At 44.0% G+C, this 24,544-nt stretch overlaps 1 protein-coding gene and 8 non-coding genes across 9 annotated transcripts; 7 read left to right on the top strand and 2 right to left on the bottom strand.

Annotated features, from left to right (window-relative positions):
- The first annotated feature begins 2,565 nt into the window (after positions 1 to 2,565).
- Positions 2,566 to 2,637, top strand: trnap-ugg (transfer RNA proline (anticodon UGG)). The gene has a single exon. It is a non-coding gene; the product is annotated as a tRNA-Pro (tRNA).
- Positions 2,638 to 2,919: 282 nt separating this feature from the next.
- Positions 2,920 to 2,991, bottom strand: trnag-ccc (transfer RNA glycine (anticodon CCC)). The gene has a single exon. It is a non-coding gene; the product is annotated as a tRNA-Gly (tRNA).
- A 165-nt stretch (positions 2,992 to 3,156) lies between these two features.
- Positions 3,157 to 3,228, top strand: trnap-ugg (transfer RNA proline (anticodon UGG)). Its single transcript has one exon. It is a non-coding gene; the product is annotated as a tRNA-Pro (tRNA).
- A 209-nt stretch (positions 3,229 to 3,437) lies between these two features.
- On the top strand, positions 3,438 to 3,509 carry trnap-cgg (transfer RNA proline (anticodon CGG)). The gene has a single exon. It is a non-coding gene; the product is annotated as a tRNA-Pro (tRNA).
- A 311-nt stretch (positions 3,510 to 3,820) lies between these two features.
- On the top strand, positions 3,821 to 3,892 carry trnap-ugg (transfer RNA proline (anticodon UGG)). The gene has a single exon. It is a non-coding gene; the product is annotated as a tRNA-Pro (tRNA).
- Positions 3,893 to 4,174: 282 nt separating this feature from the next.
- Positions 4,175 to 4,246, bottom strand: trnag-ccc (transfer RNA glycine (anticodon CCC)). The gene has a single exon. It is a non-coding gene; the product is annotated as a tRNA-Gly (tRNA).
- Positions 4,247 to 4,411: 165 nt separating this feature from the next.
- On the top strand, positions 4,412 to 4,483 carry trnap-ugg (transfer RNA proline (anticodon UGG)). The gene has a single exon. It is a non-coding gene; the product is annotated as a tRNA-Pro (tRNA).
- Positions 4,484 to 4,692: 209 nt separating this feature from the next.
- On the top strand, positions 4,693 to 4,764 carry trnap-cgg (transfer RNA proline (anticodon CGG)). Its single transcript has one exon. It is a non-coding gene; the product is annotated as a tRNA-Pro (tRNA).
- A 2,660-nt stretch (positions 4,765 to 7,424) lies between these two features.
- Positions 7,425 to 16,026, top strand: gpr137bb (G protein-coupled receptor 137Bb). The gene is made up of 7 exons (XM_071523350.1): positions 7,425 to 7,853; positions 10,124 to 10,173; positions 11,400 to 11,622; positions 12,704 to 12,853; positions 14,081 to 14,209; positions 15,188 to 15,309; positions 15,894 to 16,026. Exons 1-7 carry the CDS (start codon positions 7,425 to 7,427, stop codon positions 16,024 to 16,026), a joined length of 1,236 nt encoding a protein of 411 aa, XP_071379451.1.
- Positions 16,027 to 24,544: the final 8,518 nt, after the last annotated feature.

Raw genomic sequence — 24,544 nt, 5'->3', positions numbered from 1 at the left:
AGCCTAAGCGGAAAGCGGCATGTTTGAGGTTTGTAACAACGCATTATGTAATAACACCGCATTATCTAATAACTCGACAAAATGTAATACAATTTCACTTCATTATGTAATAACACCCGCATTTTGTAATAATCTGCCGCATTTTGTAATACACATCCTGAACGCAATATGTAGGCTAATAACTTTGCTGGTCTTTTTGGGGAACTCTGTCAAAAGACCGTTGCAGTAGTCTGCTAGAAATAAAAGCGTGAATGAGTTTTTCCAGGTCGGCTTTTGACATGAAGTCCCTGAGTTTGGCTGTATTTGTAAGATGATAAAAAGCTGATCTTGTTACTGCTTTTATGTGTCTATTTAGACTAAGATCAGAGTCAACTATAACGCCGGTCTAATTTAATATTTGGGAAGTTTAATTTAGCTTAATTGTTAAAAATATAACGTGTACAGATGAAGACATCCATTTTGGTTGGTTATTACATAATGCACTGTATTATTACATTTTTATCATAAAAAAGTGCATCTCCCGCATTTTGTAATAACCACCGCAATATGTAATCATTTATTACAAAATGCGGGGAAATGTATTACATTTTGCGTTCAAGATGTGTATTACAAAATGCGGCAGATTATTACAAAATGCGGGTGTTATTACATTATGAAGTGAAAATGTATTACATTTTGTCGAGTTATTACATAATGCGTTGTCACACGGTTATCCAACAGGTTTTAGAAGAGTTTCATAAACCCAAAGGTAAAAGACATTTCCCCATCACATAATCACATAGGCTAATCCTTCAGGTGAATATGAACCATAAAAATCACAAAAACAAGTTTAAAAGTTTTCACATTACAGTAAAGTTTTGTTGCCGTTTTGTTGTTTTAGATGAAACTGTATTGTTCCTGTGGGGAAACTGGCTCGTCACAGCAGCAGAAAATAAGATTAAGTCAAACAGTGAGTACCGAAAATAAGAAAACAACAGCAAATAACACTAATACTACTAATAATAAACTTTATTTATACAACATTTACATAAAAACAGAGTTTACAAGCACTTCAAATAAAAACAGAAGACAACACAACGCTGCTTCTGGTTTGTGTAGAAAGTGTGGATTTAGGAAAAGTCATTGAGAGTTTGAAAAGCTGAGATGATCCAGACAAACTGTAGAATAGAATAGAATAGAATAGAATAGATCTGACTGAAACACAGTACAACCCATCAGAACCTTGTTGTCCACATGGAGGAAATGTGTTTTAGTTTCACTCAGGCAGAGTCAGCGCCATCCAGTGGACACTCAGAGAGGTAGCACCTCTACCACCTCCTCTCCTTTCCTCCTCTACCTCCTCCTCTCCTTTCCTCCTCTACCTCCTCCTCTCCTTTCCTCCTCTACCACCTCCTCTCCTTTCCTCCTCTACCACCTCCTCTACCTCCTCCTCTCCTTTCCTCCTCTACCACCTCCTCTCCTTTCCTCCTCTACCTCCTCCCTTCCTTTCCTCCTCTACCTCCTCGTTTCCTTTCCTTCTCTACCTCCTCCTCTCCTTTCCTCCACTACCTCCTCCTTTCCTCCTCTACCTCCTCATTTCCTTTCCTTCTCTACCTCCTCCTCTCCTTTCTTCCACTATTTCCTCCTTTCCTTCACTACCTCCTCCTTTCCTTTCCTCCACTACCTCCTCCTTTCCTTTCCTCCTCTACCTCCTTGTTTCCTTTCCTTCTCTACCTCCTCCTCTCCTTTCCTCCGATACTTCCTCCTTGTTTCCTTTCCTTCACTACCTCCTCCTTTCCTTTCATCTTCTACCTCCTTCTTTCCTCCTCAACCTCATTTCCTTTCCTCTTCTACATCCTCCTTTCCTTATCTACCTCCTCCGTTCTTTCTCTACCTCCTCCTTTCCTCTCCTCCACTACCTCCTTTCCTCTCTTCCACTACCACCTCCTTCCCTTTCCTTCTCTACCTCAGTGTTTTACTTTCTAACTTTTTGCCTTTTCTTATACTGAAAAGAAATTCATTTCACGTTTATTCTTGTTATTATTATCTGGTAATTATTAGATTCGTTAGATTAGCTGTTTTTACCTTTTACTTGTTTTCCTCCTGTACCTGATGGTATTACATTACCTGGAAATATTACATTAACAGGTTCTATGACATTTTATCACATTTTGACAAGTTATTTCATTATCTGTTATATTGTATGGGGTTATGGCAGATGTGGGGACTCGAGTCACATGACTTGGACTCGAGTCACAATTGTAATTGCTTGAGACTTGACTTGATGCATGAAGAGAAGACTTGAGACTTGACTTGACTTGTACTCTGATGACTTGAAAAGGTTTCTAAAGTCTTGACTTGAGATCTTGTGTTTGTGTAAATGACTTACCAATGACTTACCTCTTACCAAGTTTTTATCCTATTAAAACCATATTGCATTGAAAAGTCTGAGATATTTACTACATTTGGTGTGCCGGTCTCTTGCGCTAATGCCTTTCACAAAAGTGAAAAAAAGAAACATTTGCATTGAGCCCCGCTCAGCATTGGCTTGCACGCAACAGCTTTGTGGCAGCACCTCCTATCACTGGCTCGTTGGTCTAGGGGTATGATTCTCGCTTTGGGTGCGAGAGGTCCCGGGTTCAAATCCCGGACGAGCCCTCCCCAGTGTGAACTCTGTTGGCCTGTGTCCTAGTCTTTGGTTGGTCTGTTTAAACCAGCGGTCCGAGCGCCTGCAGGTTTTCCTTCCGTCCAAAGACTACACCCGGTGATTTCACTGGTTCGCTGCTCCCTTTCCGGTTGAAGGCGTGCTAACCAATGAAGTCATCGTGCCAGTACTCTACGGCCTCTTGCTCTAACGCTTTTCGCAAAAGTAACAAAGCCTTCTCCTCAACTGCTGCGTTTAACTTGCCAAATTTTAGCCCTGGGGCACTTATAAACGAATGCACTGGCCGGGAATCGAACCCGGGTCAACTGCTTGGGAAGCAGCTATGCTTTCCACTATACCACCAGTGCTCACACGCTTTGCCGGCTCGCTTGAGTGCTTACAAACCGTACAGTATCTGGGTGGGTTTGTACTGGGCTGTTTAAATGTTTCGCCCATCAGCATGTGAACATATTGCTTCGGCGGGAAATGAAGCCGGCCTCCGGTTTCAAGGCAGAGGAACGCCACCGGTCGCTGGCTCGTTGGTCTAGGGGTATGATTCTCGCTTTGGGTGCGAGAGGTCCCGGGTTCAAATCCCGGACGAGCCCTCGCCCGTGTGAGCTCTGTAGGTCTGCGTCCTACTCTTTGGTCGCTCTGTTTCAACCAGAATCCCACTTCTGCCACCTGAGCGCAGCGCCTTTGATCGCTCGGCCATCCTCCCAGCTCCTTCTGCTCAAGCTGTTGCTGATGTGCTTTTATAAACTTCTCTGATGAAGCCAGCCTCCATTTACGAACTTGAGGAGCCGGTCCCCTGGCTGGCTCGTTGGTCTAGGGGAATGATTCTCGCTTCGGGTGCGAGAGGTTCCGGGTTCAAATCCCGGACGAGCCCTTGTCAGCCAGAGATTTGCAAATCTGTGCCCTGCTGTTTGGCAGGTCCGTTTAAACAAAGGGATCTTTGCTAAACCGAGGCGCTCTTGCCAAAGTAAATAACCTGACAGGGATCGGTGTGGAGTAGTTGAACGCACACTACTAGGACGGCGTGAGCCAATATGACTGGATGTCCAACCAGCGTTCCACATTTGGTGTGCCGCTCTCTTGCGCTAATGCCTTTCACAAAAGTGAAAAAAAGAAACATTTGCATTGAGCCCCGCTCAGCATTGGCTTGCACGCAACAGCTTTGTGGCAGCACCTCCTGTCACTGGCTCGTTGGTCTAGGGGTATGATTCTCGCTTTGGGTGCGAGAGGTCCCGGGTTCAAATCCCGGACGAGCCCTGGCCAGTGTGAACTCTGTTGGCCTGTGTCCTAGTCTTTGGTCGGTCTGTTTAAACCAGCGGTCCGAGCGCCTGCAGGTTTTCCTTCCGACCAAAGACTTCACCCGGTGATTTCACTGGTTCGCTGCTCCCTTTCCGGTTGAAGGCGTGCTAACCAATGAAGTCATCGTGCCAGTACTCTACGGCCTCTTGCTCTAATGCTTTTCGCAAAAGTAACAAAGCCTTCTCCTCAACTGCTGCGTTTAACTTGCCAAATTTTTGCCCTGGGGCACTTATAAACGAATGCACTGGCCGGGAATCGAACCCGGGTCAACTGCTTGGGAAGCAGCTATGCTTTCCACTATACCACCAGTGCTCACACGCTTTGCCGGCTCGCTTGAGTGCTTACAAACCGTACAGTATCTGGGTGGGTTTGTACTGGGCTGTTTAAACGTTTCGCCCATCAGCATGTGAACATATTGCTTCGGCAGGAAATGAAGCCGGCCTCCGGTTTCAAGGCAGAGGAGCGCCACCGGTCGCTGGCTCGTTGGTCTAGGGGTATGATTTTCGCTTTGGGTGCGAGAGGTCCCGGGTTCAAATCCCGGACGAGCCCTCGCCCGTGTGAGCTCTGTAGGTCTGCGTCCTACTCTTTGGTCGCTCTGTTTCAACCAGAATCCCACTTCTGCGACCTGAGCGCAGCGCCTTTGATCGCTCGGCCATCCTCCCAGCTCCTTCTGCTCAAGCTGTTGCTGATGTGCTTTTATAAACTTCTCTGATGAAGCCAGCCTCCGTTTACGAACTTGAGGAGCCGGTCCCCTGGCTGGCTCGTTGGTCTAGGGGAATGATTCTCGCTTCGGGTGCGAGAGGTCCCGGGTTCAAATCCCGGACGAGCCCTTGTCAGCGAGAGATTTGCAAATCTGTGCTCTGCTGTTTGGCAGGTCCGTTTAAACAAAGGGATCTTTGCTAAACCGAGGCGCTCTTGCCAAAGTAAATAACCTGACGGGTCGGTGTGGGAGCGAGAGTATTTGAACGCACACTACTAGGATGGCGAACCAGCATTCTACTACAGTTTTCTTTAAGATATTAAATTGATACTGGACTCTTGATTTGTTCTGACTTGACTTGCTGTTCTACATTTAGACTTGAGACTTGACTTGAGACTTGTGCCTCGAGACTTGAGACTGACTTTAAACCTTTTTAACGTTTGGATGATCAGAGCCAAATCTGCAGTATATTTCCAGTAAAACAATAATTTGAATCAAACTCATCTGGAAGTAAATGAGAGAAGTGAAGCAGAGCAGTGAGAACGAAGCTGCAGCTCTGAAGCTCCATCTTCAACACGGACTACAGCATCCTGTTATCTAACAAACCTGCCTGTTACATAACAGGAGGGAGAAGAAAAGACTGCAGAGAGAGAGGGAGGGGGAGAGAGAGAGGGGAGAGAGACAGAGAGATAGAGAGGGGGGAGAGAGAGAGACAGAGAGAGAGACACAGAGAGAGAGAGACAGAGGGGGGGAGAGACAGAAAGAAAGAGACAAAGAGATAGAGAGAGAGAGAGAGACAGCTGGGGGGACGGAAAGAGACAGACAGAGAGAGAGACAGACAGAGAGAGACAGAAGGGGGGAGAGACGGAAAGAGAGACAGACAGAGAGAGAGACAGACCGAGAGAGACAGAAGGGGGGAGACAGAAAGAGAGACAGACATAGAGAGACAGAGAGATAGAGAGGGGAGAGAGATGGAAAAAGAGACAGAGAGACGGGGGAGAGACGGAGAGACACAGAGAGAGAGAGAGAGAGAGAGAGAGAATCAGGATTAGACTGATATCTGGAGCTGATATCGTCCTTTTATTAAAATCACATCTGCTCCAGTCTGATGTCTGATATGATCATGTGACGCTGGACGTTTGATTGATTACATGTTTATTGAAGAACTGATCGATACTACACTGATTGTCTATGGGAAGACATTAACCTGAACTGATTCTAATGAGATATATTGATCCACATTATTATCACCATATTATTCTTATTATCATGGTTACTACTATACTTGGTTTTCAATGGACAATAAAATTTTTGGGGAATTTTCTGGCATGAAAATGGTCAAATTTATTAAAGATACTGAATATCAGAACATAGGTGGAAATCTATACACAGACTGAAATACTGACCAATTAGAAAGAATATCACCAGACTAGTAGAAGGGGGTAATGATCCATTCAGATCAATTATTATTGTTAGCATCAGTCTGGTTTCAGTGGAGAGTTTTGGTGTCTCATGATGGTGGAAATGCAGCTTTAGAGGCTTTTCCACCAGGGGAAAAATGAGAATATTGTATGTGTTATATGTAATCTTTTTAGCATGAATATGGTCAAATTTAAATACATAATATATTCGCAAGCGGCCATGAAAGGGGTTCAAGCCTTTTCTGAACTATACTGACGTTGTGAAAAAAGTGTCAGCGTTTCTTAGGAAATCGTCCAAATATATCCCTGGATATACCTGCCAAGTTTCGTGATAATTGAACAAACGGGTGTGGAGTTACGGCCATTTTTGTGTTAGGCCACGCCCATTTTTGGTGTTTGTGGCGCCCCCTTCTGTAGATGCTACAGACCGATTTCTGTGGTAATCGGTCAAACGGTGTAGGAGGAGATGTTAAAAATGTGTCTTTCAAAACTTTCAAAATATCTCAAAAGCTATCCAGGCGGACCTTACCTTTAATTATAGCGCCCCCATCAGGCCAATTGGGTACATATTTCTTGAGCTAGTAATGGGTCACAGTATCTGTCATTGGGCCAAATTTGATGTCTCTGCGATGTACCAACTCACGGCAATTTGCACCAACGCGGATGAACAATAATAATGAATAATCATAATAAACCAGCACAAAAACAATAGTGTTTCAGCCCTACAGGCTTGAACCCCTAAATATTGTCAGAATATAGTCACATAAATACTGATACTGGCCTTTGAAAACCCATATCAGTCGAAGTCGGTTCTATATGATCCTGCTGTGACACAGGAGGGGGTGGGGTGTGTGTGTGTGTGTGTGTATGTATGGGTGTATGTATGGGTGTGTGTGTATGGGTGTGTGTGTATGGGTGTGTGTGTGAGGCAGAGATCCAGTCTACCTCTCTCTCTCTGCCTCTCTCTCCTTCCAGATCCATCTGTACCACTCCACCTTCCTCTCCCCCTCCCCCCCTCCCTCCTCTCCTCTCCTCTCCTCTCCTCAGCCTCCTGCTCAGCCAATGGCCTGCTGGGAAGCTGGGTCATGTGACTGAAAGCCACCAATACCTCTGCTAGAGGCACCGGCAAAAAGAGGGGAGTGTCCCTGTCCCTCCTCCTCCTCCTCCTCCTCCTCTCTCTCTCTCTCTCTCTCTCTCTGACTCAGTGTGTCTGGAGCGGAGCTGCATGGCGGGGAGCGATCCGTGTGGCGAGCGGCGACACATTCCTGCCTCCTGAAGAAGAAGAAGAAGAAGAAGAAAAGCCTCCCAGCTCGTCTTTAACCCCGTCTCTCCCTCCCTCCCTCCCTCCCCCGCGGGGAACAGAGAGGGGATGAACGGGGAGGCGATGGAGGGGAGCCGGGTGGAGGAGCAGCAGCGTGCGGTGGTGGCGGCGGGAGCGGCGGCGCCCGGTAACGGCTCCCACCTCCCCCCCCCGCCCACCATCACGCCGGCCATCCCCCCCTACGTGAAGCTGGGTCTGACCATCGCCTACACCGTCTTCTACTCCCTCCTCTTCGCCTTCGTCTACGCCCAGCTGTGGCTGGTGCTGCGGTACCGCCACAAACGCTTCAGCTACCAGACGGCCTTCCTGTTCCTGTGCCTGCTGTGGGCCGCCCTGCGCGCTCTGCTCTTCTCCTTCTATTTCCGGGACTGTGTGACGGCCAACGCTCTGGGACCCTTCGCCTTCTGGCTGCTCTACTGCTTCCCCGTCTGCCTGCAGTTCTTCACCCTGAGCCTCATGAACCTCTACTGTGCACAGGTGAGCCACTGAGGCGCTGGAGGCACCGGGACAGGTGGAGGAGGCACTGGGACAGGGGGAGGAGGCACTAGTACAGAGGGAGGAGGCACTGGGAGAGAGAGGGAGGAGGAGGCACTGGGGCAGAGGGAGGAGGAGGCACTGGGACAGGTGGAGGAGGCACTGGTGATACTGGGACAGGTGGATGAGGCACAGGGGGAGGAGACAGTGGGACAGAGAGGGAGGAGGAGGCACTGGGGCAGAGGGAGGAGGAGGCACTGGGACAGGTGGAGGAGGCACTGGGACAGGGGGAGGAGACAGTGGGACAGAGAGGGGAGGAGGAGGCACTGGGGCAGAGGGAGGAGGAGGCACTGGGGATACTGGGACAGGTGGATGAGGCACAGGGGGAGGAGACAGTGGGACAGGGGGAGGAGACAGTGGGACAGAGAGGGAGGAGGAGGCACTGGGGCAGAGGGAGGAGGAGGCACTGGGACAGGTGGAGGAGGCACTGGGACAGGGGGAGGAGACAGTGGGACAGAGAGGGGAGGAGGAGGCACTGGGGCAGAGGGAGGAGGAGGCACTGGGGATACTGGGACAGGTGGATGAGGCACAGGGGGAGGAGACAGTGGGACAGGGGGAGGAGACAGTGGGACAGAGAGGGAGGAGGAGGCACTGGGACAGGTGGAGGAGGCACTGGGAGAGAGAGGGAGGGAGGAGGAGGCACTGGGACAGAGGAAGGAGGAGGCACTGGGACAGGTGGAGGAGGCACTGGTGATACTGGGACAGGTGGATGAGGCACAGGGGGAGGAGACAGTGGGACAGGGGGAGGAGACAGTGGGACAGAGAGAGGAGGAGGAGGCACTGGGGCAGAGGGAGGAGGAGGCACTGGGGATACTGGGACAGGTGGATGAGGCACAGGGGGAGGAGACAGTGGGACAGGGGGAGGAGACAGTGGGACAGAGAGGGAGGAGGAGGCACTGGGACAGAGGGAGGAGGAGGCACTGGGACAGGTGGAGGAGGCACTGGTACAGGGGGAGGAGGAGGCACTGGGACAGGTAGAGGAGGCACTGGGGCAGGTGGAGGAGGCACTGGGACAGGTGGAGGAGGAGGCACTGGGACAGGTAGAGGAGGCACTGGGACAGGTGGAGGAGGCACTGGGAGAGAGGGAGGATGAGGCACTGGTACAGGTGGAGGAGGCACTGGTGCAGAGGGAGGAGGCACTGGTACAGGTGGAGGCACTGGTGCAGGGGGAGGATGAGGCACTGGGACAGAGGGAGGAGGAGGCAGTGGGACAGGTGGAGGAGGCAGTGGGACAGGTAGAGGCACTGGTACAGGTGGAGGAGGCACTGGGACAGGTGGAGAAGGCACTGGGACAGAGGGAGGAGGCACTGGGACAGGTGGAGGAGGCACTGGTGCAGGGGGAGGAGGAGGAGGAGGCACTGGTACAGGTGGAGGGACTGGTACAGGTGAAGGCACTGGGACAGGTGGAGGCACTGGTGCAGATGGAGGAGGAGGCACTGGGACAGGTGGATGAGGCACTGGTGCAGGGGGAGGAGGCACTGGTACGGGTGGAGGAGGCAATGGGACAGAGAGAGGAGGAGGCACTGGGACAGGGGGAAGAAGAGGCACTGGGACAGGTGGAGGAGGCACTGGGACAGGTGGAGGCACTGGGACAGAGGGAGGAGGGACTGGGACAGAGGGAGGAGGCACTGGGACAGGTGGAGGCACTGGTGCAGGGGAGGAGGCACTGGGACAGGTGGAGGCTGTAGCAGCTGGTCTGACAGAGGGATGAAGTGCCTTGCTCAAAGGCAGCTCCATGCTGAGGGGGGGGGGGTGGGGGGGGCATCACTCACACAGACTGTACCAGGCGGTCCGGGGATTTGAACCTGCAACCAGCAACCAGTGTAGAGGAGTAGCTCGCCAACCAGAGCACAGATCCAACAGAGATGTCCAGTGAAGAGATAATACATCACCATGCTGAATACTGGAGGAATAGGAAGAAGTTTTATTTTCCAAAACACGTCAGAAATCTCAGCAGCTGGTCAAGTAATCATTGAGTCATCGGTATTGATCGACAACCCTATCAACCCTGCAGATATATTATGGTCTGTTTGTGCTATAGGGCAGAAAAAACCTGAATTACTGCCGCTTTGACTTCCTGCTGGTTGACAAGAGTGCCTACATCAGTAGAAAAATATCCAAGTGTGTGTGTGTGTGTGTGTGTGTGTGTGTGTGTGTATGTATGTGTGTGTGTGTGTGTTTGTAATCAGCCTTTATCTCTCTCTCCTCCACAGGTTTACTTCAAGGCGAAGTCCAAGTACACACCAGCTCTTCTGAAGTACAGGTACCTTCCTCCTCACTGCTGCTGAACAGAGAAGAGCTTCATTCCCACATGAAACATCTCTAGTTTCCAGAAAGTATTCATAAAACAGAATTAACATGAAAGTAAAACTCATGGTGGAATATAAGTGGCTTTTAGTATAGTACTTGGGTAATGCTTTACAATAAGGGTCACTACGTTGAGGGTTAGTTAATGCTTAATAAGCATTAACTAACCCTTAATTAACAGTTAACTAATTGTCTGGTAATCATTTACTAATGGTGTTCATGTTAAGTAAGGTATTAATATATATAATATATACATTATTTAATAGTCATACATCTTTATAAACTATTAAATAATGTATAAATTAATACCTTAGTTAACATGGACACCATTAGTAAATTACACATTAGTTAACTGTTAATTAAGGGTTAGTTAATGCTTATTAAGCATTAACTAACCTTTAACATAGTGACCCTTATTGTAAAGTGTTACCAGTATTTGTTTAAAAAATAGTGACAGTGGTTACACTGGTTGCACCTTATAATTATCCTAACCTAATGAATATTCAATTAATATTCAAAAGGTTTCATTCCAAAATGAGATATTCACTGTTTGGACGCACGTATTTTCACATCCAGTATCTACACTGTAGATTCACATATTCCCATACCCTTCTCATATGTATTTATATAAATGTCTTCATATTACATACAGAAGATTTCATATTTTCATATTATACATTTGGTATGATAAATCTTTTCATCTGTTAATGTGAATAAAATGTGAGTAAAATACAATAAATGTGCATTTTGCACATTTATTGTATGCTGTGATTGCACATATTGGTTTTCCTCCTATTCCCACATTCTCATGTTTACTTCATATATCTTGATAATTTTACATTATTTCATACTGCATACATTTCTTTTTTTGTGTTTTCATATTTTATGTTATTTTTTCTCTTAGTTCTACTGCTGTTATGACACACTCATAATGTTGGAATCTATACTCTCTTTTACATTTCATTCATATTTCTACATGTTCTAGTGTTAAACCCCATTTGTTCTGGACCCAGTTATGTCACAGGACTCATTAAAGTCTCATATGAGAAAAGTGACGCCTTCCCATAAAATGATCATATGAAATTAAAACTAAGATGGTACGTTTTTGTGAATTGTAAGCGACTTAATTCCTGGTTCGCAAATCGTTACCGGCCGACCCACTTCCTGTCTCTCGTCCAATAGGCTTCCTCTGTACCTGGTCTTCCTGGGCGTCAGTCTGGTCTTCCTGGTGGTGAACCTGGTCTGCGCCCTGCTGGTGAAGATGAGCTCGGCCGAGGTGAAGAGCGTGGTCCTGGTGCGGGTCACCATCAACGACAGCCTGTTCGTGCTGTGCGCCGTCTCGCTGTCCGTCTGCCTCTACAAGGTCGCCAAGATGTCGCTGGCCAACATCTACCTGGAGTCCAAGGTCAGGCGGAGGACACGGGTTTATTTTTACATGGAAATTTAGTCTAGTCGAGTCTAGTCATGTTTATTTATATCGCCCTGCATCACAAGCATGTCTCAAAGGGCTTTACATAGCATCATACACATATATCACTATATACCATACTGCATCATATGTACAAATTACATACTCTATGAACCAGTAATCCCTTAAAATAACCTTAGTTTTTAATTGAATTATTGAGATCTCATCGAAATCTCCTTAAACACTTAATCTTGACTCCTTTCTCCATTAATTTCCACTTAATAACTTGTAAACCTGCACAAAAGACATGAAATCCCTTAGAGTCTCTGTGAACCAACCCATGAATAAATCCCTTATAAATACTATATAATACATACAACATCATATACGTCTGTGTATTCTAAAATTTTTGTTTTTGAAATTTGAAATTTTTGATTTTTTTTCTTTCAAAGTTGCAGTATGAATGAGTTTTTGTTTGTATCATATGAAATAAGTTGCCCAAAGACAAAAAAATATATATATGTTATAGTATGTTATATGACTTTTATCAACCTTTATATCCGGCCAGTAGGAATTGCAATAACATCAACTTGCCTCTATCCCTCCTCCCCTTCAGCTACGGTGGCCTGTAACTGACACTTATAATAAAGTCACAGGAGAGGAATAATGCAATGAATGCATGAAACAAGTTGGAAAACACATTCTGCTGTTCCTGTAAACCCACTGAGCACCAGACCAGTTTTCAACATGGCCAGTTAGAAGATACAAAAGATAATGTTGTATGTATTTGTCATTTACCCCAGAAGACGTAGACGTTACTTAACTTTAAACCCTATGTAGCCTCATTTTAGCCTAGATGTCTATAACCATCTCTTAAACGGCTAATCAATGTAAGATTCAGTGGGAAGTGTCAAATCCCTTGATATTCCCTGGCTTTCCCAGATATGTGATTAACTTCCCTGACTTTCCCTGCCTGGAATAGAACTCTCAAAACTCCATATTTCAGAAATTTAAATTAATGTAACAGAGCTTCATGTGAAATGACAGGTGAGTGACAGTGACTGTGTTGTGGCTGCAGGGGACGTCGGTGTGTCAGGTGACTCTGATCGGCATCATGGTGGTGCTGCTCTACGCCTCGCGGGCCTGTTACAACCTGGTGGTGCTCGCCCTGACCGACATCGAGGCCATCAACTCCTTCGACTACGACTGGTACAACGTCTCCGACCAGGTGGAGTACAGCTGGTTCTTTAATAACACACACACACACACACACACACACACACACACACACCGGCGGGTGTCACTGTGGGTGTCAGGACACTCTGCAGAACACATTGCTTCCGTAACATAGTTTGCGTTGTCTTCACTTACAGACCGTGCAGAGCCAACACGGTCTCACGGCAGTTTGTGAAATAGTCCCGAAAATTTAATCTATTGATTCGTGTACATGGACACGATTTTGCCATTTTTTTTTCGTGAAATGAACACAACCTAAAAAACGTGCCTCCTCCGCGACCTGAATTACGTTCCTTCACCACGAATTTGAAAACGTAAGTTTTGGCAAATAAAACAACTTGTGTTACGGTTATGGTTAGGCAACTAAAACAACTTGGTTAAGGTTAGAGAAATGGTTTGGTCATGGTTAAATAAGAAAAACGTTCGTTAAAAATTTTAATGTGGTTTACGGTTGAAATGTACTTTGAACACGCTGGGAATCAAACCCCGGTCGTCGGCATGGAAGGCAAACGTATCGCCCATCCTCCGCCCCGACCACAACACTGTTTTATTTCAATATCACACTACTTCCTGAGTCCCGACTGACAGAAAAAAAAACGTGTTGCAGGCATGAAAGATACTTCCAATTGAAATACATCAGTTTGAAAGTTGTGCTGAATGTCACGAAAAAAAATGGAAAAATCGTGTCCATGTACACTAATCAATAGATTAAATTTCGTGACTATTTCACGAACTGCCATGAGACCGGGTTGGCAGAGCAGCATGCAAGGTTTATCTGCATCTGACTAGTGGTCCAACAGTGACAGACGAGTCTCATAACTGCGGTTTCCAGATTTCCTGAATTATATGAACAAAGATGTGTATGGGCTTTATTTATCTAGTTTCCCTTCAATGAAGTACTATTATGGAGGGAAAACGATCTATGTGAACATGTAATATTTTCGTATGGGAATTCAACAATAAATGTTGAATCTTTATGACTTTATTGCCATGCAAAGTTAGTTTATATTGAATACTTATTTAAATGTATTACTAGTTTTACTGCAATTTTGACACCATCTGGTTTAGTTTACGCATGCATTTATAACAAAAAAGTAGGAAAAATCCAACACATCCAACACTTGCAGGATTGGTTGCAGTCAGTGTGTTGACAGCGTTACTCTCCTTTATACAAACGCTCTCTCAGTTTGCCCCTGACCTTTGACCCCTGTGTGTCCAGGCTGACCTGCGCTCCTCTCTGGGCGATGCGGGTTACATCGTGTTCGGAGTGATCCTGTTCGTCTGGGAGCTGCTGCCGACCTCGCTGGTCGTCTTCTTCTTCAGGGTCCGCCGGCCGCCGCAGGACAGGGTCAGTCCTCCTGTGTGTGTGTGTGTGTGTGTGTGTGTGTGTTGTGTCAGGTGCTGTGACCTCTGACCCTTGCACTCCTTACTATTGGTTGCTTGTTATATAATAATATATTATACAAAAATTAATAGACTTTTGAGCACGTATCAAAATTTTTACAACGTGCTTTACAAGATAAATAAAAATTTAAGAAATAAATTTAAAAAAAATATGAAGTTAATGAAAATAAAAAAATAAAGAAGACCTAAGTCAAAATGTAGATGTTATTTTAACTGAGGCAGTAAGTACAAGTCGTCATTTTGCATCATTTTGCATGTTGTTTGGTTTGCAGTCCAAATCCCTACAGAAAATATGAATGGCTCAAAAAATTCCCAAAATAAAGCCTGTTGAACAGACTCCCAGGAGATTTACTACGTTTTGTTCCTGGGGTTAAAACACATCCATCAGCATCACATTTGTGATTTTTTTTATGTGTTAGTTACTTTTAATATTGATTGTTGCTAACAAAATGCTAAATGTTGGGGAAAGTGGATTACAATAGCCTTACCTCTCGTTTATCCATTTTTCTTGATCCTCTGATTGGGCCTAACAGTCAAATTATTACGCTGTTCATAGCATTGCATTGAACAGGTATTCTAGTTATTCACATAGCTAATCACGTCAAACTAGCAGATAGCTAGCTAACGATTGCTGTAGTCCTCTTTACTCTTTTTGCTAGCAACTGACATTTAAAGTAATTGGGCAGAAATTCACAAAGCTGATGTTAGTTGATGTATTTTATTTCATAGAACAAACCATAGTATAGCTTGTAAGACTCTGTGTAGAACACAGTTTGTTTTATGTGTTTCTTGTAAATCCCATCCATATTTTCCATTGTGATTTTGGACGACACCAAATAGAAATGTCTGCAGCTTGACAGAATTGTGTCGCTCAGAACAGATCGCTCATCATCCTGTTTCTAACTAATCTGTCTGTCTGCAGAGCGCAGCTGGGATACCAAACCACGTTCTCTCCTCCAGAGGATATTTCTTCGACAATCCTCGTCGGTACGACAGTGACGACGACCTGGCGTGGAGCATTCCTCCCCAGAATGCATCAGCGAGGTGAGAACAGACCGCCGCCGACCCCGACCTGCCCGCATAGTGTCAGGGAAACATGGCATAAAGTATAAAATACAACTCTTCTACCATGAATCCCAGGTTGTTATGTCTTTCCCTATTCAGTTTCCATGAGCAAAACAGTAAATCAACATTTTCTGTTTTTTCTGTTATAATAATTTATGTGAAATGTATTTCAGAATTATTTCATTACCTTTTCACAGTTGTCAAACAGCAGGATGATTTAAATGTTTTTTCTTTAAGTGTCAAAATACGAACACGACTCCTCTCTTGCACAAAATTTGCTAGCTTGTTAGCATTTTGTGACTTCCAGAAAATAAAGGTTTTAATGATGATGCAGTTCTTTGACATCTGTGAAAACGTAAAGACAAATTATTTACACCATAAACATTTCACATAAATGATCAGAACAGAGAAAAAGCAACCACAGAGCGGGGCAGATCACCTGTACCGCACTTTGTGGGCGTGGCCTGTTTGAAACGTCACGCCATTCCTATCCATAACCTCAGTGGAAAAACGCAGGTTGTCAGCACCACTAAACCTAAAGTCTTCCCCGTTTCCCCCGGCAGCCTGTCGTCAGACTGCTACGACTGGGGGAGTCGCCACAGCAGCTTCACCGTTCACACCACCGGCGACGAGCAGCGTCTGACGGCCACCGCCGCCGCCGCCGCCGCCGCCGGGGAGCTCTGCCCCTACCCATGAGCCCGCGCTCCACTGTACAGCATCACTCTGCACTTTGGCACCATTCAGTATCGTGTCGGTTAGTATCACCCACCTAGAGGTTAGAGCCACACTAGAGGTTTGTAGGGAAGACCAGAAGGTTCAGCAGGGTTCCTACACATCACTTCTCCCATTGCAACATGTCAGACTTTTTCCTCCCAGACTGGATTTGAAGATTTTGGTCTTTGTGTTCAGATGTAATCATGGCTGTTGGATTCCAGACATTTTGGAATACGCTCCAAATCCAATTCCAAGTATCGGGAATCGATGGAGTCGATTCCAGACATTTTTTTTTCTTGATTCTCAATTCCAAAACCAAAACATAAGGGGTGCAAGCAGATCTTGTAAAATAAACAGAGCAGTATTAATCGGCGACGTTGTTTTGTTGTCAGCCAGCCTTTTGTCACAAATCTGACATTTTACTTTGTTTTCATCTTTCTCTAAATTAAAGTACCGCCACACTACTGACAAAACAAACCCCTTAATTTTATCCCCGAAATGTCCTTAAAGGATAAGGCTGGTGTTTTTTAATGCATTTCTTACCGTCAACAAATCCTATGAAAATAACAGAATCAGCAATGATTTTGTTTTTTGCCAACAAGTCTGGTCCATGTAGCCGGTGCCCAATGCAGCCATGTCCCAGCAGCCATAGAACTCCACTGTATTAAAAAAAACAATACAATATATATTTCATCATCACCATGCACCGGGCCGGACCACTTTTTCCTCAAACAACTTAATAATCCGGCTGTAAACACTTTGCGATCTCAGGAAAGTAGTTCCGTAGCACTGAAAATAGTCCCCGGCGTAATGAAGAATTTGTTCCCATTTGAATTTGATTTGGTAATAACTACAACAGCCTGACTTTTCATGGTAACAGTTAGCGATTTTTAAAATGTAAACTATGTCTTTGTGAGCTGGATTTCAAGGTTTTTAGCTCACAATTGGAGCCAAAGACTTCCGGTTTGACGGCTAAAAACGGAACGTGGGAAGTCAGAAAGTAACGGGAGGAGAGCAAACGCATTGTTGATTTTGTTATTTTCATAGGATTTGTGTACGGTAAGCAATGCATTAAAAAACACCGGCCTTATCTTTTACTTTCTCATTACATAAACATTAATTACCCATTAAAATTAACATAGCTTTACAAAAGTAAGGTTACGGTCATGAGTTTTTAAGGGATTTGTTCATGGGTTGGTTCATTGAGACACTTGTAATTAAGGGATTTTTCATGCCTTTTGTGCAGGTTTACAGGTTATTAATGAGTTATTAATGGAAAGTTCCTGTCTCCCTGAATTTGACATTATATTAGAAAGTAAGGAGTCAAACATTAAGGGGAGTTTAAGGAGGTTTTGATGGGGTCTCCTCCATTAATAACTCCTTTAATTAATTTTAAGGGGATTTTGCATGAATTAAGGGGAATGAATGAATTAATGTAAATGTAAGGGTGTTTTAAGGGATTACTGGTTCGTAGAGTGATGTGTGTGGTGTAGAATTAGGCATTTTCTCACCAGTCAGTGACAGTGTGTAACACCGGGTCTAATCTCCCAGTCTGTTACTTATCAGAATCGGCAGATAGGAATTTGGCTTCTCAATTTCTTCTCAATTCCCAAATGCCTGGAATCAAAGAATCGACTGGCTGGGTCAGATGACAGATCACTCTCCACTACAGCTACTCACAACGGGCCTCATTCACCAAAACGTACGTACGATTACGAATGTTTCCGCAAACATTTGTCATCGGACACACCTGCGATACGCAAAAATCGAGTCTGCGCATGTTTCCGGGATCCTGTGTTGAGTTTTCGTACGCTTGTTTTTTAAGAACAATTTAAGAAGAGTTGTGTGAATGAGGCCCAACATGAGCCAATCTTGGACCCCATCGTCTATCGGTCTGAGGACGATTAGACTCTGGGGATGACGGTCAATATTTGGGGGTTTCCGGTGTAGCCAGCAGACATCCGGGCCAAGACTTCCTCTTCCGTGCGCCGGACGACATCTACGACCGGATTTTATTACACGAGTCGAACGTTTCTCCACACAATACACAAACATTGATACTTACTGTAGGTGTTTTAGGTCCGGATCTAATCTCTATAAACAGATATCTGCATATGAGACGTCGTCTCTCAACTCCGACTCCATTCTCACGTCTCAAGTTGCTAATCTGACTGTAAACAATGACCGGCTCAGGAAGAGGAAGTCTTGGCCCGGATGTCCGCTGGCTACACCGGAAACCCCCAAATATTGTCCGTCGCCCCCAGAGTCTAACCGTCCTCAGACCGATAGACGATGGGTTCCCAGATTGAACATGAGACCTGAAGTGCTGCTCATAAGGCTTCATAAGACTTTAAAAGCCCACTGTGAAAACGTGACAATTTTTATAGTAAGAGCATGATGTAATAAACAGTGCAAAAATTACTTTCAGGGGTAACTGTATACTTAATATATTACATTGAATATCATTTTCTGATGTTTGTTTTGATGATATTTGACGATTATATCGTAAAAAAAAAAAAAAAAATTTATTTATAAAAGGTGTTACTCATTATATCCAATTAGTGATCCAGACCATATTTTTTCAATTCAATTCAATTCAATGTGCTTTATTGGCATGAAAGTTCACAGACAATATTGCCAAAGCATCAAGATGAATATTACTCTATAGCTGAACATAATTCTACAGCACAACATCACATCACAGTGGATCCACATCATTGTGTATCAGGACTGAACAACGTTTTTCCAAAAGTTTCCAAACCTGGAGATGATCACATGTCCATCCAGACCGGTCCAGACCCTGTCCCTGTGTAGGAACCCTGCTTCACAGCATGGAGACACGTCAGGACGCATGTAGACAATATTGTGATGAATGTTTTTGAGAATGTTTATTGAAAATCTGGGGAGTATTTCGACAAGGGTTATTCAGTTAGCCAGATAGGTGAAAAATAATTTGATATAATTGTTATTTTTTTTTAATAATTCATCAAAACTAAACTCGGGCATTGGTTCCTATAGATATCGGAAAATGTGGGACAGCAAGCCAAGTCAGAACAAATCAAGAGTCCAGTATCAATATCAATAAATATCTAGGACTTTTCAATGCAATATGGTTTTAATAGGATAAAAACTTGGTAAGAGCATCATGAGTTTGATTTCTATAATCAGTTTCAACTTCAATAAATTCAATCATTCCATACAAATTCAGAAAACAGAATTTAAATTCAGTCGTCTGCTGGAACAAATCTCATCACTTTCAATCTAAGTCATTTACACAAACACAAGATCTCAAGTCAAGACTTTAGAAACCTTTTCAAGTCATCAGAGTACAAGTCAGAGTCAAGTCCCAAGTCACCAGAACCCAAGTCAAGTCTCAAGTCTTCTCTTCATGCATCAAGTCTCACGTAAATCAAATTGTGACTCGAGTTTGACAATTTGTGTCCAAGTCATGTGACTTGAGTCTAGTTGACTGGTAAATTGGTGAAAGTGGCTTGTTAATATTGAATTCTACCAGCCACTGTGTCCGGTGGACGAACAAGTTCATTTCCTGCCCTGGGTAATCCTGCTTCCTGAAACACTCCTTTAGTTAATTCAGTTCAGATTTATTTTGCTTTTGACGTTGTTTGACAGGAACAAAATCTGTCTGACACTTCCTAAGCCTGTATAAGTAAATACCACATCATAAGCTATCACAAGTCATACACACGTGTATTGAGGTAGTTGATTTTCAACATAATCGATATCCTGAAGTCTGTATATAACAATAACTAGAAGGTTGAACACATCTGAAGCTCTTGTGTTATTACAATGTCCAACACAAAATATCTCTGCCATAACAAGACATTTAATCTTGTGTTGAGTCTTAATCCTGCTTTTGAAAGTGAAAACATTTGGGAATTGTGTTATAAAAAATGAAACAATTCAGCATTTCGAGAATGTTCCAGGAACACGTGACCGTAACTTAAAATGTCATTACACCTGTTCAAGATATTGTTGTTCTCACAGAAAAAAAAAGTCTTGAAACGACCTGGAATGAAACGAAACCACCAGTCAAACCTTGAATCAGGAAAAATAGGATTTCCAGACTAAACACAACATTAAATTATTAAGATGGTTTTGTTTTGCAGCGCACACATTCCTTTAACGAGGTGGAGAAAAAAAGCTTGAATTCTATATTTTTAATTGAACGAAGGTTTTGTAAGTCATTTGTACGGCTGAGAGTCGCTGAGATGCTATATTTTGTTGTGGAGCTTTTTGTGTCTGTGGATGTGTGTTGTGACGTGTCGACACATGAACATCAATAAAAGGACAAGTTCTTCTGATTGTCATATAAGATTACACCGAGCATTCGTGTCTTCAATCAATTCATCATTTCGTCATCATTTTAAAACAACTAAAAAATCCCCAATCCTGATATTCAGACTGAATCCATCTGGTTCCTCCTCATTAGCTGTTTTCTGTGTGGGGGGGGGGGTTGATTTTCCCCGAACCAATCACTAGTGACCAATGCATCTGAACCAATCAGTTGGTTAAGGAGGATTACAACAAATCTATTCTGTTAAAATGGCAATGAAAAACTGTTGCACGAACGGTTCACACTTTAGTCCCGCCCACAAAGGTGCTGACTGGCCCCCTGCCGACTTTATTTCTGAAAAGCGACTAGTGACAAATCTGCCGACTTTTTCTGACCATGGGGGACAGTAGCTGCGGTTACATGAGACTTTTTTTTTTCATTCTGAATGAAATCAGTCTGAAGGAAGATTGCCACACAAGTGTTTACATGAGCGCTAAATATAACGATCGCATTGGGATGTGTTTACATGCTCCACAGTATGGAATCAGAATAAAAGTTTCTGATGTGCAAAACACTGAATCAGCTCTCTAACATGAGCTTACGTTTTCAAAAGATGGAGCTGTGTCGGTTATTTCTTTCCTGCTGTTCTTTCTGATGAAGCAACAGTTTTATCAAAACATATGACTCCATAAGTGTCAGAAAAAGACGTTTTGTTTTGTTTTGCCCCCGCAGTGATCGGCTTCGTTTGTAATTTTCCCCGCTGTAAACCGAAACCGACCCGGAGAGGTTTACAGTGGAGGTTGATATAAAAACGGGCTGCACCGCCCACATCAAGCCCGGGGCGCCCCGGGGTTAATAACAAGCACATCCATTCAAATCCTCCCAGAAAAAAAGGGAAACGTTATTGACGTTGAATAAATGCGCGAGCGTGTGCAGAAAGAGGCGAGATAAAGAAAGTGATCAGAATGAGTGTTTACATGACAAAATTTTATCCTTCGACCGGATTATGAAAGAGTTAAACAGCCTCTCAAACGGAATGAAATTTCATTCGGATCAGGCCAGTTTATTCTGATTGAGGCGTTTATATGAGGCATTTTTATTCTGATTGGGCTGCTGTTCTGATTAAAAGGCTCCATGTAAACACAGCTAGTGTTAATGTGTTGAATCCCAATAAATCTGTGTGGCTGATGCAGGTTTGCTCGTCTAATCCTGTGAGGTCTGATGGTCACAGCGCTTCCCACACACTGCATAACCCCCCCTCCCTCTGCTGAGAGCGGGGACTGTAGGTTATATATTGATATGCAAATTATCATATGACGTCATCTGGCGACTTTCTGAAGTGTCGGCAACACTGCGAGCTAGAAACATCAGATTGGTCCAGCCTCAGCTGCAGAAACTCCTTGACCAGCGGGAACAAGATTTTAGAAATAACCAGACGGAGTTAGGTGATGTCCAGAAATATTTATTACTCTGTTCAAATAAATACACTCAACAAGTATACACATCAGTATGGGTGCAACTATATATATTCATATAGATTTTAAAGAAAAAGAAAGAAAACTTCAGTCTTTGCTGTCTTTTACAAATTGTACAGGTTGTTGGATCGTGAAGCTGAAGAGCGGAGAGCTGAAGCTTTTTTTTTTTTTGTCTTTTTCCAAAATGACTCTCTTAAGGCCGACCAGTGGATTGCACAGAATGTACAGCTGCTGTCAGCATGCAAGGCTCAGAGGACAGGCATGCACACAGCTCTCACACACACACACACACACACACACACACACACACACACACACACACACTTTACACTTTCTGTCTTGCGTATACGAAAAACACACTCACAAACACACACTGTATTTTGCGTACACAGTCTTACTCTCAGAAAAACACACTTTCCATCTTGCGTACACGAACACAAACCTTCCGCCACACACACTTTTTATCCCACGTACACAAACACACACACTTTCTATCCCACACACACATTTTATCTCATGTACAGGAACACACACTTTCTATCTCACGTACATTAACACAGAAACTCTCTGCCACACACACTTTGTCTCATACACACACACACACACTCTGCCACGTACACAAACACACACACTATCCCACACACACACATTCTATCTCATGTACATTCAAACTTTCTGCCACACACACTTGGTCTCATCTCACACACGTTTTCTACCTCATAACCATGAACACACAAACTTTTTGCCAGTCTCATGCACACAGTTTCTACACCATGTACAAAAACACACACTTTCTCTCACACAACCAAACACACACACTTTCTCACGCCCTCACACACACACACACACACACACACACACACACACACACACACACATCCCTTCACAAACACACAAGACACAACCAGGCAACTCTCTGAGATGCTGCACTGCTCAACAGATTTCTTCTTATTCAATCCCAAATACACTCAGTTTGTCATTTTGGGTTTCTGAAGGAGCGCACAGATATTTTTGGATTGAAACTGTAGATAGCTGATATTCAAAATCTTTAAATTGGTCTATTTTCATTAGGGCTGTTCAATTTACACATCGGTCCTGTCATTAATGCAAGTTTTATTCTCCATTTGGTTGGCTTTTTGGGGGGGGGGGGGGGGAAACAACTTCAGGTAAACAACCTTGAGGAAAACAATCTGAGGTTGTTTTTAGGGAAACAACCTCAACAAAAGTCACATCAGCAACAACGCAGTCCATCATCAATGTCCGATGACGTCGTACATCGGCTCAACCCCAATTTTCATGCCCAAAAAAAAAAAAAAAAGACAAGGTTTTAGTGTTTTACCGGGAGTTTTATTCCCAGCCGGGTGGAAAAGCCTCTGAACAGCATCAACCCACAGGACACTAAAACTCTCCACTGAAACTAGGGCTGAACAATTAATCAAAATTTTACCGAAATCTCAATATGGCCTACTGCAATTTTCAAATCACAGGAGGCACAATATTTGTTAAAGGTGAAATGTGTCAAAATATCATTTTAAAGTAAATATTGTGGTGCTGCAGAGATGTCCTGGCCTACACATCATATTCTACAGACTTAAGAAAACATCTTTGTTTGGTACAGATCCCCGCAAAAATCACACCATAATCATTTTAATACGTTTTTCAATGAAAATGAGAATAATGATGTAAAAATTATCATTCCCTCTAATATCGCAAATCATATCGCAATTGCAATATTTTTTCAAAATTGTTCAGCCCTAACTGAAACCCAGGAAAATAAATTATTAATTTTTATTTTACAGACTGCCATGCCTGAAGCTGCTGAGTGAAACCATCTTCCCCTCCATCATCCGACGAGCCGATATCCTGTTTTTGTTAAAAGGCCCACATCTGACCCATATATCAGTGTGACCCTAATTTCTATCATTTCTATGCTCAAAGCGTATCTGGTGTATCGTATCTGTTCTGTGCAGAAGCGGCAAAATGTGAAGCTCATCTACTACTTCGTCACATCACAACTCCAAACCATACTGGCAAGATGATCAAAGAATAATTCAAATAAAAGATAAACACCTCCTGGAAGGGTGTAACGCACAAACAAAAAACACTGTAATAGAACGTAGGCAACATAAAATTCTTTGGTCCACTTCATACTTTAGATGAATAGTTTTGCTAACGAGCACAACAAATATCCAGCTGAGAATCTGGACAGGAATTACCAACTAAGGGATAAATCTGCTTAAAACTGAACAGCTGAGGCGTTCACTGTCTTCAACTTAAAGTAACTTGACAGGTTCAATCTGACCAGCGGACATGGTCGTGTCCTTTGCTTGTTTCATGTTGCTTATTGATCAAGATAAGCTTCTACACAGAGAAGGAAACTATTAAAACTACTTTTTGTCCACCATCCACAGTGGCTGGTCCATCCCATCATTCACTATGTTGACACCACTGAACCTGAACGAATAGAACGGTCATCCCCATTCAGATCAGTGTTCCAGGACGGCGGCCATCTTGCTGTGACCCGTTGGACTAGCTTCTGTATAAAGCGACTCGCAGCAAGTCACTGAGCTGAGAGGTTTCACAGCAAGAACCAAAGCAGCTTCTCTGTCTCCTCGCTGCCATGGATTGCTAACATGCTAATGTTGACTAGAAGAGCTAGAGAGAGAAGTCCAGTCTGTGATGAAGCTAACGTTAGCCTCGTCGCTAACGGGATGTTTTCTCTCTAACCACA

This window comes from Centroberyx affinis, unplaced genomic scaffold, assembly GCF_046629955.1.
Source record: "Centroberyx affinis isolate AG114_WGS23_722 - 3 ecotype Tasmania unplaced genomic scaffold, CSIRO-AGI_Caff_v1 ptg001082l_1, whole genome shotgun sequence".
Taxonomy (NCBI): Eukaryota; Metazoa; Chordata; class Actinopteri; order Beryciformes; family Berycidae; genus Centroberyx; species Centroberyx affinis.
The sequence above is the reverse complement of the archived record's forward strand: the minus strand, read 5'-3'. Positions and strand labels throughout refer to the sequence as shown.